The 21,711-nt window shown below is 35.8% G+C and overlaps 1 protein-coding gene across 2 annotated transcripts in view; it reads left to right on the top strand.

The window, feature by feature from the left end:
- The first annotated feature begins 5,320 nt into the window (after nucleotides 1-5,320).
- The window catches only part of LOC136032087 (proclotting enzyme-like), a 44,208-nt gene continuing 27,817 nt past the window's right edge, over nucleotides 5,321-21,711 (top strand). The window contains exons 1-2 of one of the 2 annotated variants that reach the window (XM_065712223.1): nucleotides 5,321-6,002; nucleotides 18,872-19,002. In XM_065712223.1, coding sequence (XP_065568295.1) covers nucleotides 5,542-6,002; nucleotides 18,872-19,002 — 592 coding nt within the window. In that variant the 5' untranslated portion in view covers nucleotides 5,321-5,541. Of the gene's footprint in view, nucleotides 6,003-18,754; nucleotides 19,003-21,711 lie in introns of both variants that reach the window. The other variant, XM_065712222.1, reaches the window with a different exon arrangement.

Raw genomic sequence — 21,711 nt, 5'->3', positions numbered from 1 at the left:
TCCATCCAAGAACTAAAAGAAAAACATGAAACCTAGCAAAAGGTTGAAATCAAGTCTTAGCGATACAGACTAGGATGAGTTAGTAAAGAAGGGGATACAAAGATGGCTTTAGATGAATTTTATAAGATATTAAATGAGTAGTTTGGTCTTTATTGTCTTTGAAAAGCTTTACACAAGAAAAAACTTACGACCGAAAAACCATGGCTATGCATCTCAATGTTAAAATGTAATCATAAAAGTATCGACAGTACAAGATAAGACTATTAGACCCTTTAGACCATAATATAGAGTATTTCAAATATTTGCCTAATTTACCCATAGACTCTACCTATAAAAATTGGCTAACTAACATTCTTAGAATAAGTCTAAAAATCTATATGAAAATTTATTTAAGAAATCAAACTCACCCGAAAATATTTAGAATTTAACAAAAAAAATTGAAACTAAACATACTTGCTATTACGAGATCTGAAGTTCGAAATCAGCTGCAGCATTTCGCTGCAGGGCTCGGAATTTTATTCCGGGGCGAGATTATGCGACAGAGTCTCATGTTCAGAATTAATTATAAATATAGCCATGCTGAGTTTGAAGAGAAGGATAGTACGGAAAATTTATTATTGTTTCGTTATTATTATAAGTTTTTTCCTCTTGAATAAACTAAACACATTTTCATCGGCCTTTCTAAGTGCCCTAGTGTCAGAGCCACATTTGTCCATTGTTAATACGTGACGGTATTGTAAAGCTCAGTTCGCAGGCCTATCTTCCTATTTTTTCAGTTTTGCAATACCTAAACACACTGCACCGTGACTTTTCTATTTTTACGTCTTTTTAACCCGGTTAAGCGGGTTTATCGAGTTGATTGATTTTCTCATTACCTAACATCACTCTTCATCCTTATTTATTCCTAGTCTAAGGGAATTAGCCGTTTTAACATTAAGTTTCAAGCCTCCTTTTGTACTTCGAACCCTCAAAACCTCAAAAATTCATTTTTAGAGGTTCCATTTCGCTAACATTTTTATGCAGGTCATTCAATCCTTATCGGGTTTTTTTCTGCTCATGTTCGCTACAAGAATTTTTAACTTTCTCTACTTAATGGGATTCGATACCTTAAAGGATCACCCTACTTCGTCTATTATGAAAAAATTTAGTTTCTGTGGCCAAACTAATTAGAAATGATTGGGCGGTTTTGCATGAATTTTTAGAGCTTGGATAAGAGATTTGAATAAACGACTGAAAACGAAAAGCCGACATCTGCTTTACTGTAAATCTTAGAAAAACCATGTAGCTTCTCTCATTTTGTGCCAAAGATAGAGTTATTCAGTTTTAATAAAGCTTGTTCGAAAGTGCGAATTAGTTTTTTTGATTAAATAGAGCAGAATTTTGAAGTTTAGGAAAAGGCAGTCCCTAAAAATGTTTTAGTATACATGCTAGAAGAACTGTAAATATCAGCTCAAATGAAATTTATTTGATCAATTCGATAGATTTGGGAGTTGCCTGTTGTGCTACCCGCTTTGATTGAAAGCCTTGTCGACATATGATAATAAAATTCAACGGTCCTTGCAATCAATTTTATTTAATCAAGTCACGAAGTTTCAATAGCATTCAATGGCAATTACTCCTCTGAGAGGATTCGCTAATGGACCCTTTGTTTTGAGACGCCCAGCCGATGTTTTGAGGCACGTAAAATGATTTTGTGTCGCATCCTTTTAAATTAGAAAGGCTAGACTTTTACTCAGGTACCAGAAACTAAGTTTTAATCCCACTGATATAATTCTTGTCAAAGTTCGTTAATGAAAAAATATATGTTGAAGATTATTCCTTGCCAGAATGTGGTGTCTTACAAATTATTTATCTAGTTTTAACTTGGATTGAATTACTATCATGTTGGGATGTCCTTTGCGTTGTTTTCTGTTTGCTTTGGCTGCTGGTTTTCTCAGTTTATTTTATTTTTGGCTAAAGAGGTCTGTGTTACTCGGTTTTGTTCTCCAGTTCCTTACGTATTAAGCTGACAAATTGAGCTCAAGCCGAGTTGTTATTTCGTTGTAACTTCTCATAGGCAGCGTGACAGCGCTGCCTCATTAAAGGGTCATATGGATTCAACGTATTAATAAATTTTTGTATCCCAGGCAACTGCACTTTGTATCACGACAACTGCATGGAAGCAGTTGCCGTAGAAATTTCGGAGGGGGCTCGTTCGATTGAAAATTCTATTGCCCTTTTTACGAGTTAATAATGATTGGTGGGACAAACAACCCGCCTCCCACGACCCTATTAGCTTCCAACTTCCTCCTCTTAACTCCTGAAGACATCTAATCAAATTTTGAGATTGGCATTTTGTTCAAAATAATTGAAAAGTCCAGTAACTATGTCTCCATGGATGACTTGACCACCCAGAGCCCCTGGGGCAAGGGTTGTAAATTATAGAAGCTGCTAATTGTTTACAAATAGGTTTGTTATTGGGAGAGGGAGGCATTTTTTTATCCTGGGTGTCCAGGAAAGCTAAGGGTACTCAGGTGAAACTTTCTGGGTATGCTGATTGGGTGTTGAACTAAACCAAAGACACTATATCGATGTAAGATGCCAAAACGGATCTCAGGAACAGCTTGATGTGTTAAATTGAAACTTTTAGGGCATGTTGAGGGGAACGTTGAGTTAATCGAAAGACAAAATGTGCATGTTGAGGGGGATATTGAACTAATCAAAAGACTGTTCCGTGCATCAAGGTTGTCACAAGAGCGCATCTGCAATATCTGAGGAACGGCTAAGGGAATAAATTCAAACCTTCAGGATTTGTTCAACTAGTGTCAGCAATTTCTCAGAAACAATTAAGGGAATTACCTTGCAACTTTTATGGAATGTTGAAGGGGTTATAAATTAAATCAAAAGACGACACATGGCTCCAGATTGTTTAAATGGAATATCTGCAAGATCTCAGAAACGGCTTAGACAGAGTATTAAGTTGAAACTTTCAGGGAAAGTTCAGAAGGATGTCAAAATAAATCAACAGAAACTATGTGGATCCTGGTTGTCGAAAGGTCTTATATGCAATATCTCAGGAACAGCTAAGGGTTTTGAGTTGAAACTTTCAGTAACCGCTTAGGAGAATTTTGAACTAGTTCAAAAGACACTATATTCATCCTGGCTGTCAAGATGAAATTTTCAGGAAGTGTCGAGGTGAATATTGAACTAATTCAAAAAACAGTATTTGCATTCAGGCCATGGAAAAAATGTATTTGAAGTATCTAAGGACTGGCAAAGGTTGTTAAGTTGAAATTTTCAGAGAATTTCGAGGAGGGCCTTGAACTAAATCAAAATACACTATATACAATGCTGTCAACGTTGAACTAAACCAAAGACAATTGATACATCTAGGTTGTTAAAATCGGATATCTGTAATCTCTCAAGGACGGCCTAGGAAAGATCCGGCTTGTCAAAAGGGTGTATCTTCAAGGGCTTATATGTAATATTAATCTCCAATATCTCAGAAACGGCTTAAGGAAATGAGTTGAAAAGTTTCAGGGAATGTCGGTTGGATGTTGAACCAAATCAAAAGACCCTAAGTGCATCCAATTAGTCACAAGAGGGTATGGGCGATTTATCAGAAACAGCTAGGGGTATTTAGTCTAAAGTTTCAGTGAGTGTTGAACTAATTAGAGACACTATATGCATCTGGATTGCTGAAATAGTTTTATCTTCAGTAACCCAGGAATGGTTTAGGGTATTAAGTTCAAAATTTCAGGGTATGTTCAGGGACATGTTGAAATTGCTCGATAAGGGCTACACGCATCCAAGTTATCAATAGGATTTTTCTAAGATATCTCAGGAACAGCTTAGTATATCAGCCTGAAGGGAATGTTGAGGAGGATGTTGAATTAAATCAAAAGAAACTATGTGTATACAGGCTGTAATAAGGGTATATCTGCAATATCTCAAAAAAAGCTTGATGGTACAACCTTGAAACTTTCATGGATGTTGTGGGGTGTTGAACTAAGCCAAAATACGATAAATGTATCCAGGTTATCCGTGATTTGAAGAAAGATTAAAAATTAAATAAAAAAACAAGTTTTGTTTTTAAAATGAAAGTAAGGAGTCACATTAAAACTTAAGACAAACATAAATTGTTTCCTATATGAGGGTGCTGCTCCTCTTCTACTCCTCTGTCTTTACAATAAACTTTGAATTTTAACCCAAATCCTTTGAGAGCAACTGCTGAAACGCAAGGGCCGTTGAATTGGAATAAGAAGCCGTTTGAAAGTATTAAAAAACCTTTAGCGTAGTGAGCGAGGAGCTGAGGAGGGGGATCCCCCTCATATATTATGTAGTCTCTTTTCGTCTGAAGTCTTATTGTTGCTCCTTGTTTTGATAACTTGTTTATTTATTCCTAGAAAGATTAATTACGGCTTTAGTTCTTACTTCCAATCAAATATTTTCAAACCTTGGTTCACACTGATGTGTTTTCACGCAAGAACGCCCATTTTGCATGATCTGTTAAATTTCCTCTGTTGTTTGCTACAAGTTTATGCGTCATAACGGTTCAAGGGCTGCGCTGAAACATTTTTACGGAGCCGTTCACAAACGCGTCCGTTATTTTGAATTGAAAGCCTTTTTGAAACATACAATTCCAGTAACTGAGAAACTACTTTTATTTATCAGAAGTCATCCATTAGGATGAGATATAGCAAATAAGGGCCAATGTCCATTCAAAGAAACTTTTAATCCTCATGGCCTGGGAGGATATTTTCTCGGGAAATCTACATAGAAAATTAGCTGTTAATTAAGCATACCTAGTCTAGCCTAATTCGGGCTAGCCCTTCGAATATTTTTCTTGGCTTCTATAACTTGATTGAGTCTATTCCTAGGCCTATACTACATGAATATCTCATAATATTTTTCGCGCAATGTACCATTTCTGTCTGAAAGTGTTTTTGATTTTCCTGTACCTGATATCCACGAGCCGTTATGCGTAAAAAAAAAATGCACTAGTGTAAACCAAGGGTAAGGTCTGACAATCCCTTATGGCTTATATCCTGATGAAAAGAATTCATTGACCCCCCCCCACCCTCATCTGGGGGCAATGAGAAGGTCCTTTGAGCCTGGCCCACCTTGAAATCTTAGATCTTCTAAGATTTCCACCTTGAAATCTATATTTTCATAATTTATTACTAAAAAATGCTCCGTTTTCTTCCTTAATTGCACCTCTATCTGGAAAAAACGTGTGTTTGCGCCGTTTTAGGGCTTACCTTTAGTCAGTAGTTTCTTTGGAGTCGTTCTTGTTTTTTTTTCCAACGTGTGTGATTAAGTGAATTTGCAATTTATTTTCAGCTTGAATACTTCCTGAGTTTTGTTACGTCTGTTTTAAATCATTATGTCTTTTTAACGGGTACTTTGCCTTGACTGTGTTGACATTGAACGATGCTTACTTTCACCCGAGTTAGGCAAGTCGTTATCATTATGTACGAGTCTGTTGACTTGTAAACCGTAATTTACTTTCACCTTCTATATCTTGGCTAGTGTGGTCGTTGCTGTTGAGGTTGTGATAAAATGAAAATCATTTTTTTAATAGCTATTATAGCATGTGTATCAGGTCAAAACGGTTTAAATTTGTTTTTTAATAAAGCTCGTGATACTTTAGTGAATTCAACGCGAAATATATTTAATAGAAGTATTAAGGTTGACGGCTTTGTTCCGGTCAGAACTACGTTTCCAAAAGCAGTGAATAGAAGTCCAATTTTTGAACTGGTGAATTTCAGCAAGAAAAACGATGAAAAAGATGATAAGGGCAATAAAACTGTGGAGAATCGACAAACTTTCCTAGACGTTGGTGATGTGATTGCTTACGGGAATTTTAGAGCGTGTACGACACCCAGTGGACAAAACGGGAAGTGTAGTGACCTTGCTGCTTGTCCTGTTTTACTCTTGGATTTAACAAGTCTAAGAAAATCAATATGTTTTCAGAATCTCTTTACACCAGGAGTTTGCTGTCCCGTAGACGAATCTGAGCCGTAAGTGAGAAATATTCAATTTGGGAAAAAAATGAAATTACTTTTCCACGGGAAGGGGGACGTTCAAAGTGACAAAAATTTCAGTTTCTACAAACTTTCATATTTTCTTTTTGAAAAAAATTATTCAAAAAAGGGAACGAATGTTTTGTAATTTCTGAGAAGTTAACTCTCTTATCATTAAAATGAAATAAAAAACAATGTGGCTACGCCCCTGAAAATATAAAATTTCATTTAACAAATGTTCAAAGCGTTTCATGTTTTCTATTTCGTCAAATTTTCTAGACAGAGAAACATACAAAATTTTGGGTAAAATTCTAGTTAATTGACTTCTTGCTATCTCAGAAAGGGTTTAGGTTAGGAAAATGAAACTTTCAGGGATGGGTCTACAGACTAAAGTATGTCCCGGGAAGGTATTTTAAAGTACCCACCTCCACTCCTTCTGTCCCGTAGCAAGAAGTCAATTAACTAGAATTTTACCCAAACAAATGCCAAAATATTTCGAAAGGTATTTACGCCTTTCCTAATTTGAAAAATTTAGGATTAATCCTTTTTCAGTTTTGCTGAATTTACTCAATAATATTGGTCCAGCCGTTTCACGAAAAATATTCAAAAAATATCTCATTTCAAACGCCTATTTATTTTTCATCCTCTTTTGATCAACTTGTCTAAATTACAAATAAAAATGCATCGACTGAACTTGTTACTTTCCTTATTACATCTGGATCCAACCATTTTAGAGTAGGATTTGTGAAATGAAAAATTATAATAATAACCAATTCCGCATCAGCCTTGATGCTGTTATGCCAAAGAAAAATTACGCAAAAAAAATCTACTTGTAACAAAAAGAAAAAAATAAACTAAAGTATGAAAAATGAATCGTAGCCGATAAGTAGATCTAGACACCTGAAAAATTTTAAATCAATTAAACTTGCAGAAAGGCTAAGAAAGACAAGCCACCTTTTGAAGGTTACTGTTTCAAATCAGCTGTTGTTACTCTAAAGGTGTTATGCGACATGTAAAAAAAAAAAAATATTTGCGCCCATCCAACTCAGATGATCAGTTTTGTTATATATTATTTGGCTATCAAGATATGTAGAAGTCACTGTTTTTAAAATTTGTTAAATCCTTTTGTCACGTTCCTGGAAATAGTTGTTCAGCGAAGTTTAAAATTATCAAAATTGTTTTTGTCATATATCGATGGATAAAAAAAGACCTACCATGGACGAGCAACCGACCCTTGGTAAAAGTAGCAGAATCCCAGCTTATTTTTAAGCTTCTCGTGCTTGATCTTGCACCAGAACCAGCTGTTCTCTGAATCACCTGGAAACTCGAATTCAGATATTTCTTAAAGAATTTTAAGTTTGGTTGTCTGAAAGTTTTTGTTTAGCATAACGTCTTTTGAATTGCTGCAGCCGAAATACGTTTTTCTTGCTTTTTCTTTTATCTGTGTCTATAAATAAAAGTAATATATATATTTTATTTTGACAGGCACTACTATTATGAATGAGAATGAAATTTATTAATCGACTAGACTCACAAAAAGTACAATATCGGTAAATCTGTAGCTACGCCATTTGGGCGGCTGTGCATGTATAGGGAGTAGGTGGCACTTTCACTTTGTCCCTCTGATAGTATCGGAAATTTCCATTGCTAGCCGGGGATATGGAGAAAACAGGGCTGTCATGGAGGAAAAACATTTTATATAATCGGCAGACCTAAAACAAAACTTTTTTTCAGGAAAACGCGATGTTAGGCAGTATTTTTCCTTTTAATTCCATTTAGTTCAAAAATAAAGAAAATTGCTACCTGAATATAACTTTTAAGACGTCAATCAGGTTATCAAAGCTCGAAGTGTTCAGTTCTTCGTGCCCCTTGGATGACTGCAGCTCTTCTTAAGAGTGCAAAAGAAAGACTTATGCGTGGAAGGCATTCAAGTCCTCTAACTCCCATCATCATCTTGAAAAAGTATAAAAAATATAGAAGTTTATTGAAAATGAGAAAAACCTGGCGATATATAAACGCAGTTCTTTGTCCCAATTCCAAAAAGAAGTTAACTTTCCAAATAAATTAATTTCTAAGGGGGCAGCCGTAGCTAATAGTAGCCTAAGGTCATAATGGAGGAATTTTGCTCTTACTTTGCATCCATAGGGAAATCAATTATTGAAGATATTTTGATCAGTGCTTCTTCTACCAGTGACTTTAAAATCTCGGCCCTTCTATTCGAAAGTCGATGCCTTTCGATCTTGTTTCCGAATAGTCCAGAGAATCGTCTCTGAGCTAATAGAATGTTCCTCTTGTGGGTCTGACCAAATTCCTGCCAAGGGTTTAAAGTTTATGTTACCTTCTATTCTCTATTTTCTCACCGTTCTTGTGAACTTCTGATTTTTGAATGGAACTTTTCCTAGTGCCCTAAAACCTGCCAGATTATTTGTTCTCCATAAGAGTAGTTCCAAAGATGATCCTTCTAATTACCGACCAATTTCTTTTAGTAAAATTTTTGAAAAATGTATGCACTCTAAACTTCCGTCGTTTCTTGATAAAAAAAAAATTCATTACAACCAGTTTGATTTTCACAATAAACACTCAACAGAACATGCTTGCATGGCCTTGCTGAAGTTCATTCACAAGGGACTTGATGAGGATGGAATTCCAGCTGCAATTTTCCTTGATGTCAGAAAAGCGTTTAACAGCGAATCACATACTATCCTACCCTCCAAAATGGAACCCATAGGGATACGGGGAAACAGTTGTCATTGTTTTGAAACTTATTTATCTGAAAGGCCTATCAGTATTGACCCTAAGCTTAAAATCAATTCCGTGTTCATTTTGGTTTTCCTCAAGGGTCTATCCTAGGACCTGTTTTTATTCCTTATATCCATCAAAGTTTTTTTCATAGCTATATTTGAACAAACTAAAGGAAGTTGCTGTAGTATTTATGAACACAATTTTGATCCACCTAGTGAGAAAGCTCAAAACCTAGCGCTATTTGCAGACGATGATACTCTTAGGTATTCAGAAATTAAGAATTTTCCCCTTACCATGAAAATGTATTCTGTCCTAGAAAGAACCTTTGCTTGGATCGTTACAAATCGCCTTTTACAGATCAGGTACTTCTTGTCCTTGGTTCAAACTATTTTTAACACTCACGGAGGTATAACTCGTCCCCCTAATAGACATGTTGGATTCCTGGGTAATTTATTGAACGAAAGTCTTTCTTTCAAACATCCCTGTAAAGCTCTCCAAAAGCCTAGGAGTTCTTCGAAAGCTTCGTCATTGTTTCCCGGGGTCAATAATAAATATCCTCTTTCACTCTTTCATTTAACCTTATATGTACTAATGTCCAACAGTATAGCTGTCAACATTCTCTTCTTTTACCCTCCCTGTTTTCAAAATATATAACAGAGCAATTAAACTAATATCTGAGGTGATAGGGCAGCTCAGTATGAATTTATTGGATGGTCAATCCACATACATCTTTCCTTCCTCATTTTTCATTTTTAAGTATTTTCATCGACTCCCTAACTTCTTCAAACAGTTACATCTTTTAAATTCTGAACTGTGAAAGGACTCTTTGTATTTCTTTTTCTCCCAGAAACGACATGGATATTTTCATTCATAAAACCAAAACCATAAGATCAAATTTTAATCCAGTTTTACGTTGTGCCTCCATATGGGATTCCCTACCAGTTAAAATTTGGCTATGTCATTCTTATGGACAATTCGAAAAAGGGGTGACTGACCACCTCTTATGTCTAGAGAGTTAGTTCTCTCCTTCCTTCTCTTTTACCCCTCTATCTTTCCTTTTCAATTTATTTAATTCATTTATTTTGATTGGCATGATATTTTTTGTTGTTGTTGTTTAATTATCTTTTTTCTATTTCTTTTTTTTTCGTCTTGTTCTTCTATTTGATTTCAGTGCTATTTTTTAATGTTATGTTTAGGGTCCCACTTTCATAGGCCAAAGAGCCTATATGGGGGTCTAAAGTTTTGTAATTTTTTCTGTTTGCCTTAAATAAATTGATTGATGGATTCGGCACAAATTGAGGCTATTTGTCTGGTTTTCAGTAAAATGTATTTGACACTTGCCACTTCGAAGGGGTAGCTTTAAGAAGGGTGAACGGAAAACCCTTATTATTTTTAGATTTTTGTACGTTATAAAATTGATGTGGAAAGTAATTTTAATATCTATTTGTTTTATACTTGCTTTTTTTCAATCTATAGTAATCTCTGTTTGTGTCAGTTATCATAAAAATATATTCTCTTTTACAATTTTTTGGTCAACCATTGGACTAACATGGAATTTGTGTAATTTGTTTAGTTGCAGAAGACTGGGAAGTTTTTGGGGCTCATAGAGTCACAACGCTGACCCCTGTCCCAAGCAAATAACCATTGACTGCAGGAGTCAGTCACCTGTCCTGAAGGACATAGAACTCCAAAGGCGAGCGTTTAAAATGATGTAAAACAAGTCATCTGCCTAGTTTTGGAAATTTTCCATCAATTTATCGACAGACGGTATAAACGTAAAAGCTTTACTATTTGAAAGTGGTAACGAGGTTTTCTTCTTTTTGTATTTATATCTAAATTCTTCTATATGAATGTTTTTCATAGTTTTGGCCTTTTACCTCTGGGGGAAAAGTATTAGTTCGCCTTCAGAGTTATTGTTTTTACATATTTCGTTCTTTCTCGTTGGATCGTCTATTTTGAATTTCAGTTCCATGCCATGTTTTCCACGATGAAACCCCGAGCGAAAAGGCAATGAGGGGCAGAGTTACCCTCTTATCAGTTCCAACTGATAAAAAGGGCTATATAAGGTGTGAATTCCTGTTGGAAGAGCTCTTCCAAGGTTGTATCAAGAAGCCGATACTAGGAGCCCTCCTGATCGTAATACTTGAGGGGAATGAGGAAGTAGAGCTAAAACCCTTTCATCATGCATGAGTACATCTTCCACCAGTACTACTACTATCAGCAACCCACTACAGCACCAAACCGCCTGATGCCAACACAAATACGCATGCTCCTCCTCCATCCCAATCCCTTCAAAGCCTCATCTTTTACACCTGTCCCAGTAGTTCCCATTTCCCCTAAATCTTTCCTTACGACATCCTGCCACCCCATTCGGGGACTGCCTGCTTTTCGTTTGGTCCTAAACGATTGGCCAACAAGGACAATCTTTGGCAATCTGTTATCCTTCGTCCGCAGAGCGTTGCCTAGACATCTCATCCTTTCTCTCATTATAGCCCTAGAAAGTGGTATTGAACCACGTTTTTCGTAGAGCTTACTGTCTGAGAATTGATTAGTCAGTCGGGTACCCAAAACAGCTCGTAAGCAATTTCTCTGGAAAACATCTAGTTTCGGATCAAATCCTCCCCTGTTTTTCGGGTGCCCACGCTTCAGAACCATACTTGACCACCGTTACTACTGTAGCTTCCAATATTCTAATCTTGGTTCGCGAATAAATCTTCCTATTCTTCCAAACTTTTTCAGGTGTAAGAAAACACCATTGACTATCCTGCTTTTAATATCTGCACTGCAACCACCTTCTTTACCAATAATACTACCAGGGTAAGTGAAGCAGTCCACTTGATTGATGTTCTAGCTACCCAACGTCACCTCTTTACCTTCACTTTTTTCTAGTCTTAGTGACTTAATGTTCTTAGCATTAATTTTCAAACACCTATTCTTGCATCCTGAACTCGCAAAACCTCTAGAAGTTCTTTGATGCTGCTAAAAATTTTCATCTAGGATGCTTAAATCATTAGCATAAGCTAGTCTAAGAGACTAGTCTAAGAGAGTTTTACTTTACTCTCTAGTTTAGTATTCAACTATTCCTGTAAAGTCTCTCAGATTCTCATCCTGGAGTTCACCAACGTCATAGATTCATGAAAGATAGCTAAATTTCAGCTTTAGATCAACCCTAGACGCTATTAGATAGTGACATTTACTTTTAATATCAATAACAGTCCTTCTGTATACCCTAGTATCTTGCATGGATCCTCCCAGTCTTTGGTTTACAATAACGTAATCAATAAGATTTTCTTGCCATCATGTGAATACCATTTAACTTATGGGCGATTTTATGACCAAAAACTGCATTGATTATAACTAGATGGCTATACATACACAATTGCAGCAGTCTGTAAACATTACTGTTTTTTTCCTACATCAAATTTATCTAGGCTAGCATACCATCTATCTCTATTTCTACCGGCCTGGACATTAAAATTCCCTAATAAAAATATTATATTTCTACCTGAGACCTGTCTTCATGTTCCTGTAGCTGTAAGTAAAAATGATCTGGGTCACTACTATCTCCATCAGTCGGTTTTACAGACTGATCAGTAGAGACGTATTCTTAATCGTAAAATGAAAAACTTACATTTTATGATCAATACTTTCCTAGCCTAAACAAGACTTGGTAGCTTCCTTATTCATCATGAATCCTACTCCTTGCCTACACACCCCATCCTTCAAATTCTATATCACCTAATGTCGTGTTTTCCACCCTGGGATATGTGTTTCTGAAACTCTTAATAAGTCCTGTTCAAAGCGTCTTAATTCGTCAGACAAAATGCCAATACGATTGTTGTCTTTTAACCTTGTAATATTCCAAGTTGCAATTTGCATATTCTTTAAATAATTGAAATTATTGTGGCCTCAGGAAAAGCAATGGTCCCAGAATCAGTGCAGGACGACGACTAACACATCTTCTCAAGTCTATACAAAGCGCTTAAACCGACATAGGACCGGGCGGCAAGGAGTCCCTGAAATCTCCGGTTGAATGGAGACTGTGGAATCCTGGGCTTATCTTAGTCACAACATGGTTTTCCCTAATTGGTGATGCTCTTCTATCAACAAGAGTTGCACAGACAAACTCAAGCCTATTACCTTCAGACTAAAAAAGCCCACCAAAACAAACCAAACCCAGAAGGAATATCCATTAATCAGAATTCAGGGCAAATACCGTGTCATTTACTAGGCTATTATTTCTTCGGGGGTAGGGGGGTTACTCCTTAAGGTCACGTTGCAGTGCTATTAGCAGTCACAGCTTTGGTTACGAAAACGCATGCAATATGCACTTTGATGCCACTATGCGACGACGCACACAGGATTTTCGTGTTGAGGATGGGGATGAAGAAAAGAACTCATGATGGAGCGGAGACCCCAAAACCATCACACAGCGCCAGAACAGCTGATCCTCCATCAATGTTAAGTTCCAAATGTCACAATATACTCCCCTTCCTCCTAAAGTTTGTCAATTAGCCTTTGGGCCAAGAATAGGACGCTCTCATGATCGTGTCACTGGTATAAAAAAGGGAAGTCCAAAGGGAATCTAAATTTTCTCTTTCGGTAATTTTGTTTTGGTTTTGCTCAGCTTCATCACAGAGGAGGGATGATCATGAAAAAGTAGGAGATGACTCGTTAAAAATTGTGATGGCATTTGAAAGGCTACAGTAAATTGGATGGTAATCAACCTCCGTTTCAATGACCTTTGCGACATTGTTTGTCCTTGAACCCCGGTATGACCTCAGATCATAATCTTAAGATAGCTATTTTAATCAAAACAGAAAAATTATGCCACTAATAGTGAGGTGATTCATACAGCCGCATGGGTAGTGACCACAAATTATGTAAATAGTCTGTTTAAAACAGACATCACAGATACATTTTAGAACAAAATCGGACATATCATACATTGTTGAAATGAGGATCACGTAAGAATTTCCAATCAGTATGATTTGAGGAACTGAGTTCCTCAAATCAGTAGTCTGTTCTTTGGGTCTCTGTCCCCTCGAAGACCCTCCCCCCCTCACATCTTGAGATATAGCGTACGAAAAGGTGCTATAAATGATCAAATCTATGTCTTGCGTTATTCAATAAAACAAATCAAATTGTAATATCACTGTTCTAAATCAAAGGACTCTAAGAACACATTTCCAAAAGGCATATGGTTTCCACTTGTTATGTCACAACTTATTTTTGTGACAATCACCCGTTATAGCCACAGACTCAAATTGTTTTAATCGTCAATAGAGCCGTCAACTAGATAAAAAACAATTAATAATGTTACGGAAACAATTTAAGAATTAATGCAGAAACAATGATGTTACGGTGCTTTCACACAACGACGTAGAAAATTTCGTGCTAGCATAACTTAAGGCTTTACGCAGCGTTATGAAATCCTTCGGAACAAAAAATTTTCCACAAATTAGGCAGTGCCAAGTAGACCCGAACTATACATAGGATTTTACGTTACGTAAGTTTATTTATGTTATAAAAAAAAGTCGAAATAGTAGCAAAACATTATAATTTTAGAACAAACTATCGATAAATTTTGGAAATAAATTAACCAACGTTTCCTTGTAAGCCTTTCATGTTTGATCACAGCTTGAATCCTATCTCTACCTCACGTTTTTAATTCTTGAATAGTTTGCTTCTGGTAATTGTGATGATTTTAAACGGTGTGATGATCTTTTTATGGATTTTAACTTCAGCCTAGCGTGAAAGTATTTCTTTAAATGTGAAAGGTTGAATTTAAAGTAAATGTAACTTAAACACTTAGCAAAGAAATTTATGTGCGTAGTTAAAGCCCTTTTATTGTTTTAAGCCATAGCTTGTACATACTGCAGTTTTAGAAACAAGAAGCTAGTCGCTGTTCATTTTAAGTTTCTAACTTTTTCTTTACTTTTCATAAAAAAACTGTTCAAAAAATTAATTGCTTCAATGATATCAGCAAAGTATACTGTAGGCCAAACGCAAAAGCTTGGCTGAATGATATAGAATAGAAGCAAAATGAAAATATTGATTACCGGATAGAAATCTTTTCATATGACTGAGAAAAAAACTTTTTTTATGAATTATAAGAAAATTCCAAAGATTGCACCGACACATCCGAAAGCTTTTATGAATGAACAAAAAGTTACACATTTGAGTCTCAATAAAAACCTAGCTTTAAAAGAAAAAAAAAAATACAAAAAAGGTGAGAAAAAAAACAAACACTATGCAAAAACAAAATAGAAAGAAAATTCCACTCTAAGCAAAATCAAAATCAAAATTGGTGTATCAGTTAATAAATCACAATACCCAAGGCAGGTTGTGTGCTATCTTAATTATCTTGTGTGTGATATTGGATCTACAAAGAAGAAAGTGTCTTTTTTTAATCTTAAGTGTTCTTATAGGTTTAAATAATTACAACCCATAACAAGGAAAGGTTACACTTTTGGTTACAAAAGGTTAAACTTTTGCTAATTGAAAACTTAAACAGAGCCTTTCTTTTCCTCAGTTAGCCGAAACATTATGACTCTTTCCCAAAGTTTTTTTTTTCATATCAACCCTTATTTACGAAATTCAAGGTTGTTTGGGGCTAACTATGTGAACTTTCTTCCTATTCTTCATCATTTGAAGTATTTCAGCTTTCGGTCTATTTTTTATTAAACTGTTGTAAATAAGATTCAATCTAAATTCTCTTTCCTCTTTATTTATGATCATCCCCTTACAGATATTAAATAAAAAAAACAAGTTTTTTGAAATGAAAGTAAGGAGCAATATTAAAACTTAAAACGAACAGAAATTACTCCTTATATGAAAGGGGTTTTTCCTCCTCGACGCCCCGCTCCTTGCGCTAAAGTTTTTTATTGTTTTAAAAAGTAGAGTTGCGAGAAAGAATCAAACTTTAGCGCAAGGAGCGGGGCGTCGAGGAGGAAAAACCCCTTTCATATAAGGTGTAATTTCTGTTCGTTTTAAGTTTTAATGTCGCTCCTTACTTTCATTTCAAAAAACTTGTTTTTTTTATTTAATTTCTGAAAGTTTTTGAATTAATGCATGTCTTATTTTGGCTCTCCGTACATAAATTATTAAAATGAAATTTGCATATTAATTCTTTTTTTGGCTAAATGGCTTTCTCTTAGTTTTGATCAGGCGATTTTGAGGAATAAGGGATGGGAAAGGAGGCCTAGTTGTCCTCCAACTTTTCGGTTACTTAAAAAGGCAACTAGATCTTTTAATTTTTAACGAACGTTTTTATTAGTAAAAAAATACGCAACTTAAGAATTAACTTACGTAACAAACTTTTATATTCTTATATTTTTGATTATATATATGAGGGGGTTGGCCCCCTCGTTAATACCTCGCTCTTCGCACTAAATCTTGTTTTGTCCCAATTCTTTAAGAATGACCCCTGAATCAGAAAGGCCGTAGAATAAATAGTTGAAATTACTTAAAAAAGTTTTAGCATAAAGAGTGAAGTATTTATCTCCTCCTAAATACCTCGCTCTTTATGCTAAAGTATTTTTAGAACCCCTCATATGCGTAATAATCTCTGTTCGTTTTAAGTTTTGATGCTTCTCGTTACTTTCAATTGAAAAAACTTTTTCATGTTTATATTTTCATTGTTTGTTTTTTTATAGTAATGCTAGAAAATGCTGCGCCCTTTTGATTGGATTTCTCTTCCCCCATGAAATATTCCTCCAAGAAAAGATCCTCCCATATAGCCCCCTCCCCTGAACCCCACACCCAAATCAAAAAAAAATCCCCCTGATAACGTCGGTACACTTCCCAGTAACCATTACTGTATGTAAACATTGGCCAAAGTTTGTAACTTGCAGCCCCTCTCCCGGGGACTGTGGGGGGTAAGTCATCCCCAAAGACATAGTTATTATGGTTTTAGACTATACGGAACAAAATGGCTATCTCAAAATTTTGATCCGTTGACTTTGGTAAAAAAATGAGAGTGGGAGGGGGCCTAGGTGCCCTCCAATTTTTTTGGTCACTTAAAAAGGGCACTAGAACTTTTCATTTCCGTGAGAATGAGCCCTCTTGCAACACTTTAGGACCACTTGGTCGATACGATGACCCCTGGGAGAAAAAACAAAAAAAAACAAAAAAACAAATAAACACGCACCCGTTATTTGTCTTCTGGCAAAAAATACGAAATTCCACATGTTTGTAGATTGGACCTTGAAATTTTTTCTATAGGGTTCTCTGATACGCTGAATCCGATGGTGTGATTTTCGTTAAGATCCTATGACTTTTAGGGGGTGTTACCCCCTATTTTCTAAAATAAGGCAAATTTTCTCAGGCTCGTAACTTCTGATGACAAAGACTAAATTTGATGAAACTTATATATTTAAAATCAGCATAAGAATCTGATTCTTTTGATATATCTTATAGCATCGAAATTCCGTTTTTTAGAGTTTCGTTTACTATTGAGCCGGGTCGCTCCTTACTACAGTTCGTTACAACGAACTGTTTGATTTTTTTATTTCCTATTATTTACCTAAGACCTTGCAACAACCAATACAAATATCGATTATCTTTGTTCGATTAAATATAGTGTTATGGTGTTGGAAATCAAATAAATGTACTGACATTGCTGATTGGAGAATTTTTGGTCTTATATTAAACTTTTAGGAAGAATCTGTTTTTTTTGTGCTGTTGGAGTCTGTTTTCTAAGTTTTGCTGTTCTTGTTGTATGTTTGTCAGTGTTACATCTTTTGCAGATTTTTTTTTTTTTTTTGAAAATAAAAAGGTTCTCTTGCGGAAATAAAGAGCGAAGTTGAAACTTAAAACGAACAGAAATTATTACTTTGAAATTATAGCGCAAGATATGTCTCCAAAACTAGCCCAACTAATAAGCTGACTTCTGACATTTTTCAATATCTTTAGGATTATTAAACTAGCCCTTTACTGAACACGCCAAAAATCAAACACTCCCTCCTTTACTAATGATAAATCCTGGATGTAAACAATGGGAAAATTAAATAATTTGTTAAAATCCATCTCCAGGGCTTTGGGAGACATGGCATCTCCGGAGGCACAGTTATTAGACCTTTTGACTATTTTGAACAAAATAGCTTTTCCAAAATTCCGATCAGTGTTGAGGGGAGAGGGCATCTAAAATGGGATTGGGGGCTTGTTGCACTTTAACCACTCGTCAACATCCCCCTCAACATTCCCTGAAAGTCTTAACTTAATACCCTCAGGTGCTCCTTAGATATTGCTGATGCGCCCTTTTGACAACCAGCATGCACATAGATTATGAGGCATAGTGTGTTTTGATTTTGTCCACCCTCACTTTCAAGATCTCCTAAAAGTTTCATCTCAGTACCCTTAGCACTTTTAAAGATCCAGGATGAAACAAGGCCCCTTTCTCCAATAAAAAAACGTTAAATTTAAACAATGGGTAACTTGTATGACTTACAGTCTTTGCCCTGGGGATGCGGGTTTTCTCCAATTCTGGGCGCATATTTTTTTTTATCTTAGGGCTATTGGAATAAATATCAAAATTTTGATTGGATGTCTTTGGGGAAAAGGGCTTAGAGGGGGGGGAGCTGGTTGCCCTTCGATCAATCTTGACTTTCAAAAGGGAACTAAAACTTTCAATGTCCAAACGAATGATCCTCTGACGTTTATACGATCATCATGAAGTGGGTCTGAGAAAAAAGATAGTATTATGAATGTGTTAAAGCCTTAAGGCTCTTTACAATTGGCAACGTTAGAGCGTTGTCTCTGATCATTTACAACTAGTAGGGCATCATTAACCTTATAAGGGGTCGTATTTCCATTCTGTGACACAAGATACTGAACGTAGATATAAAAATGATACAATCTTACGGAAGTTCTGGAAATTTGTGTGAAAATCTAATTAGTGATAGTGAAACTACTGTTAATCCTCAACGTTTGTCAGTCTTAAATTCGTAAAGGGTAACACCTCCCGTTATAAAATTCAATTGTTAACTCTACTTATTCTATTTCAGGGAATTATTTACGAAAAAGCCAAATAGAAGAAAAACGACCACTACTACTACAACCACTACTACTACTACTACGCAAAGGCCTTTTATACTTGACATTCTTCACTTCATTACTTCTAGGCCCTCTACGTCGGCGACCACCACACGGACTACAGTTGCTGCGCAACCTGACAAGGTGATATTGGAAGAAGATACGGCATTTTCAACCAATGAAATAATTCAAGATTACGGACAATCATTTAAAAATAAAGGTTTGTTTCCAGAATTGTATTTTCTGTCAGGTTTCAACAAATAAATGAGAATAAAATAAAATATTCGAAGCCAGATGGTCTAAATTGATGTATTTGAGTAACAATAAAAGTTGTTATGAAAACACCTAGAAATGATTATTTGAACATTTATGGCTCGACTATTACCCGGAATTTTCAATTATTTGGAAAGATTTATTGCGCTTCATTAGTGCTATGGTACTAGAGTTTCTGCTAGTGGATGAGCATATTTCCTTGGCCCACTTCTTTTCTCCTCAAAATAAGACCTTGAGTTAGCTTAAGTGTGCACAATAGACGGTTCAAAGTATCCCATCTTTCTTTATATGTGGTTTGGCTTTATCTTGTGATTGCCTCTGCTGTAATTTATCTTTGTTTAGAGGGTTTATTGGAAGTATTGTCAAAACTCTAAGAGTGGCAGTGCTAACAAGACTCTTGTTATAATAATAATAATATAATATTTATTTCTAACCCACTTACATCAAAAAGATAAATAGTGGAGTAAAAACTTGAAGAAAAACGGAAAACAAATAACAAATAAAAAAACAAATAACAAAAAAACGAGAGTCAACAATAGACATTAATCATACAAACGGATCAGACCGTGGTGAGGCGACAAACACCGATACGCCGTTTCTGAGAGCTTTTTGTGTAGATCAGTCAGCTTCTCAGTAATGTTCGGAAGATGGAACTTATTGATTATCTTTCGATTCTTATACCACAGAGGAAGATAGAGAAGAAATTTACAGAAACGGAAATAAGAGGATCGAATATCGCTAATGTCATTTTTCTTAAATATAGGGTAAAGCCCAGAAAGGTAAAGAACAGAATGATCGGAAAAAGTAGAATAAAGCTTACCAAGGGCAATACGATTGTATTTCCCTCGATTGGCTACAATTTTAGAGTAACCAATCTGGATTTTCACTCTAGCATCCCAGACAGCACGCTCCCGAAGAGTTTTAAGATTTTTTGTAAGTGTAATACCCAACCACCGGATCGAATCTACATGAGGGATAGAAAAATTTTGAAAAATTAGAGGCCTAGGAGAAGAGGGAACATTGAAAGAAAGATACTCACATTTATCAACATTAAGCGAAAGACCGATTTTAGTAAAAGAAGAAGAAACTTTATGAACCATCTGCGATAGACTGAGTTTAAACCGGCTAATTAGAAGAATGTCGTCAGCATAAGCAAGGTAAGAAATATCACTCAAACCAACAAAACACATAGAAGAAATATTCTCAAGAATACCAGAGATACAAAATTTGAAAATACTAGGAGATAACACTCCACCCTGCCGTACGCCCCGACGAACAAGAACATTAGAAGATGAAAGGGCACCATTAGTTTTAATTCGAAGATAAGAATTACTATACCAAAACTTTAGAAGAAAAATAACTGAAAGGTTAATACCGTGACTATAAAGAGAGTAAAGAGCCTGACTATGTACAACACTATCAAAAGCCTTAGAAAGATCAAGAGCACAAATATGAAGACCATACCCTTTAGCCGAAGCATCTTTAAGAAGGAAAGCAAGAGCACGGTGAGCGTGCTGGCACCCGATGCCAGACCGAAAACCAAACTGATTCTCCCCGAAATTAGCATTCATACTTATGAAAGGAAGTAGGATGCATTATCTTGTTGTTGTTTTTTGTCCTTCTTTTGGAATTGTTCTAGCTAGTATTGTAATTATTGTCACGAAAAATGACAAATATAGGTGAGCTGAAGATTTATACTTGTGTTGCTAAAATAGATATGGGGGTGGGGGGATTTATCGTAAAAAAAAACTTTGGTATGCCTAGTGAGTCTTTTTCGAGTCAAAAGCTTTAAAGCGCAACCATTAGGCCTCAGGTCGTAATTATCAGATCTACTTTAAGAATATTTTTGTCATATCCTTACTTTTTATGCAAGACAATTGACAAGTTTGACAAAAGGAAAATAAAACTGAGTAATAGAGATATAGGTCTGGCATGAGCTTTAAGTCTGTTTTTGTCACTGATTAAGTAACGTATAAGTAGTATGATAGACAAAAAACGCCCTAGTTTCATGCCGAATAAACAGCTTTCCTGAACGTTTATATAGTCAAAACTTTCAACTAATTCTGCTAGTAACCATACGTAAAGATATGTGAAGGCATTTCACAAGACAAACGTTTGTGAATTTCTAACTCGATCGTGCCCATATGCTCACAGAATCCTATTAATGTGTGAGATCTGAAGAGTGTTTTACTACGAAGCGCATGAATCAAGGGCAATTTTTAGGCGTGGAGAGCATCTTACTTGGTATTGTTGAGCAATATATTTCCAGTTCAGTTGCGTTTGAGTGATTTGAGGGTATAGAAGCCAATTGCATCGCGAGAAGAAGTATCTGGCACATTGAAAATGAGATATGCTATCTTAAAATTAATAGAACCATCAGGGATGATTCCTAAACCTAGATAAATGAAAATACGGACAACTTCTACATTGTTGGAGGCATCATTGACAGTTAGTGATTATAGTCTCTCTATACCAGTCAGACGGAACCTTGTTTGAATTTCATGGTCAGCAGCCATGAGATTATCGATGAATCTTCGTAACATGATTGCTGATTTAGGATTCGATTGCGCTTTGTTTTGATTTGACTCCCTCGTAGTGGCGTCTTTGAGGGAGGGATAGTTCCCTCCCGAATAATTCAGAAAAATCTATAATTTAA

The sequence above is a fragment of the Artemia franciscana genome, chromosome 10 (assembly GCF_032884065.1).
Source record: "Artemia franciscana chromosome 10, ASM3288406v1, whole genome shotgun sequence".
NCBI classification, from domain to species: domain Eukaryota; kingdom Metazoa; phylum Arthropoda; class Branchiopoda; order Anostraca; family Artemiidae; genus Artemia; species Artemia franciscana.
Note: the sequence above shows the minus strand (reverse complement) of the source record. Positions and strands in the feature narration are given on the sequence as shown.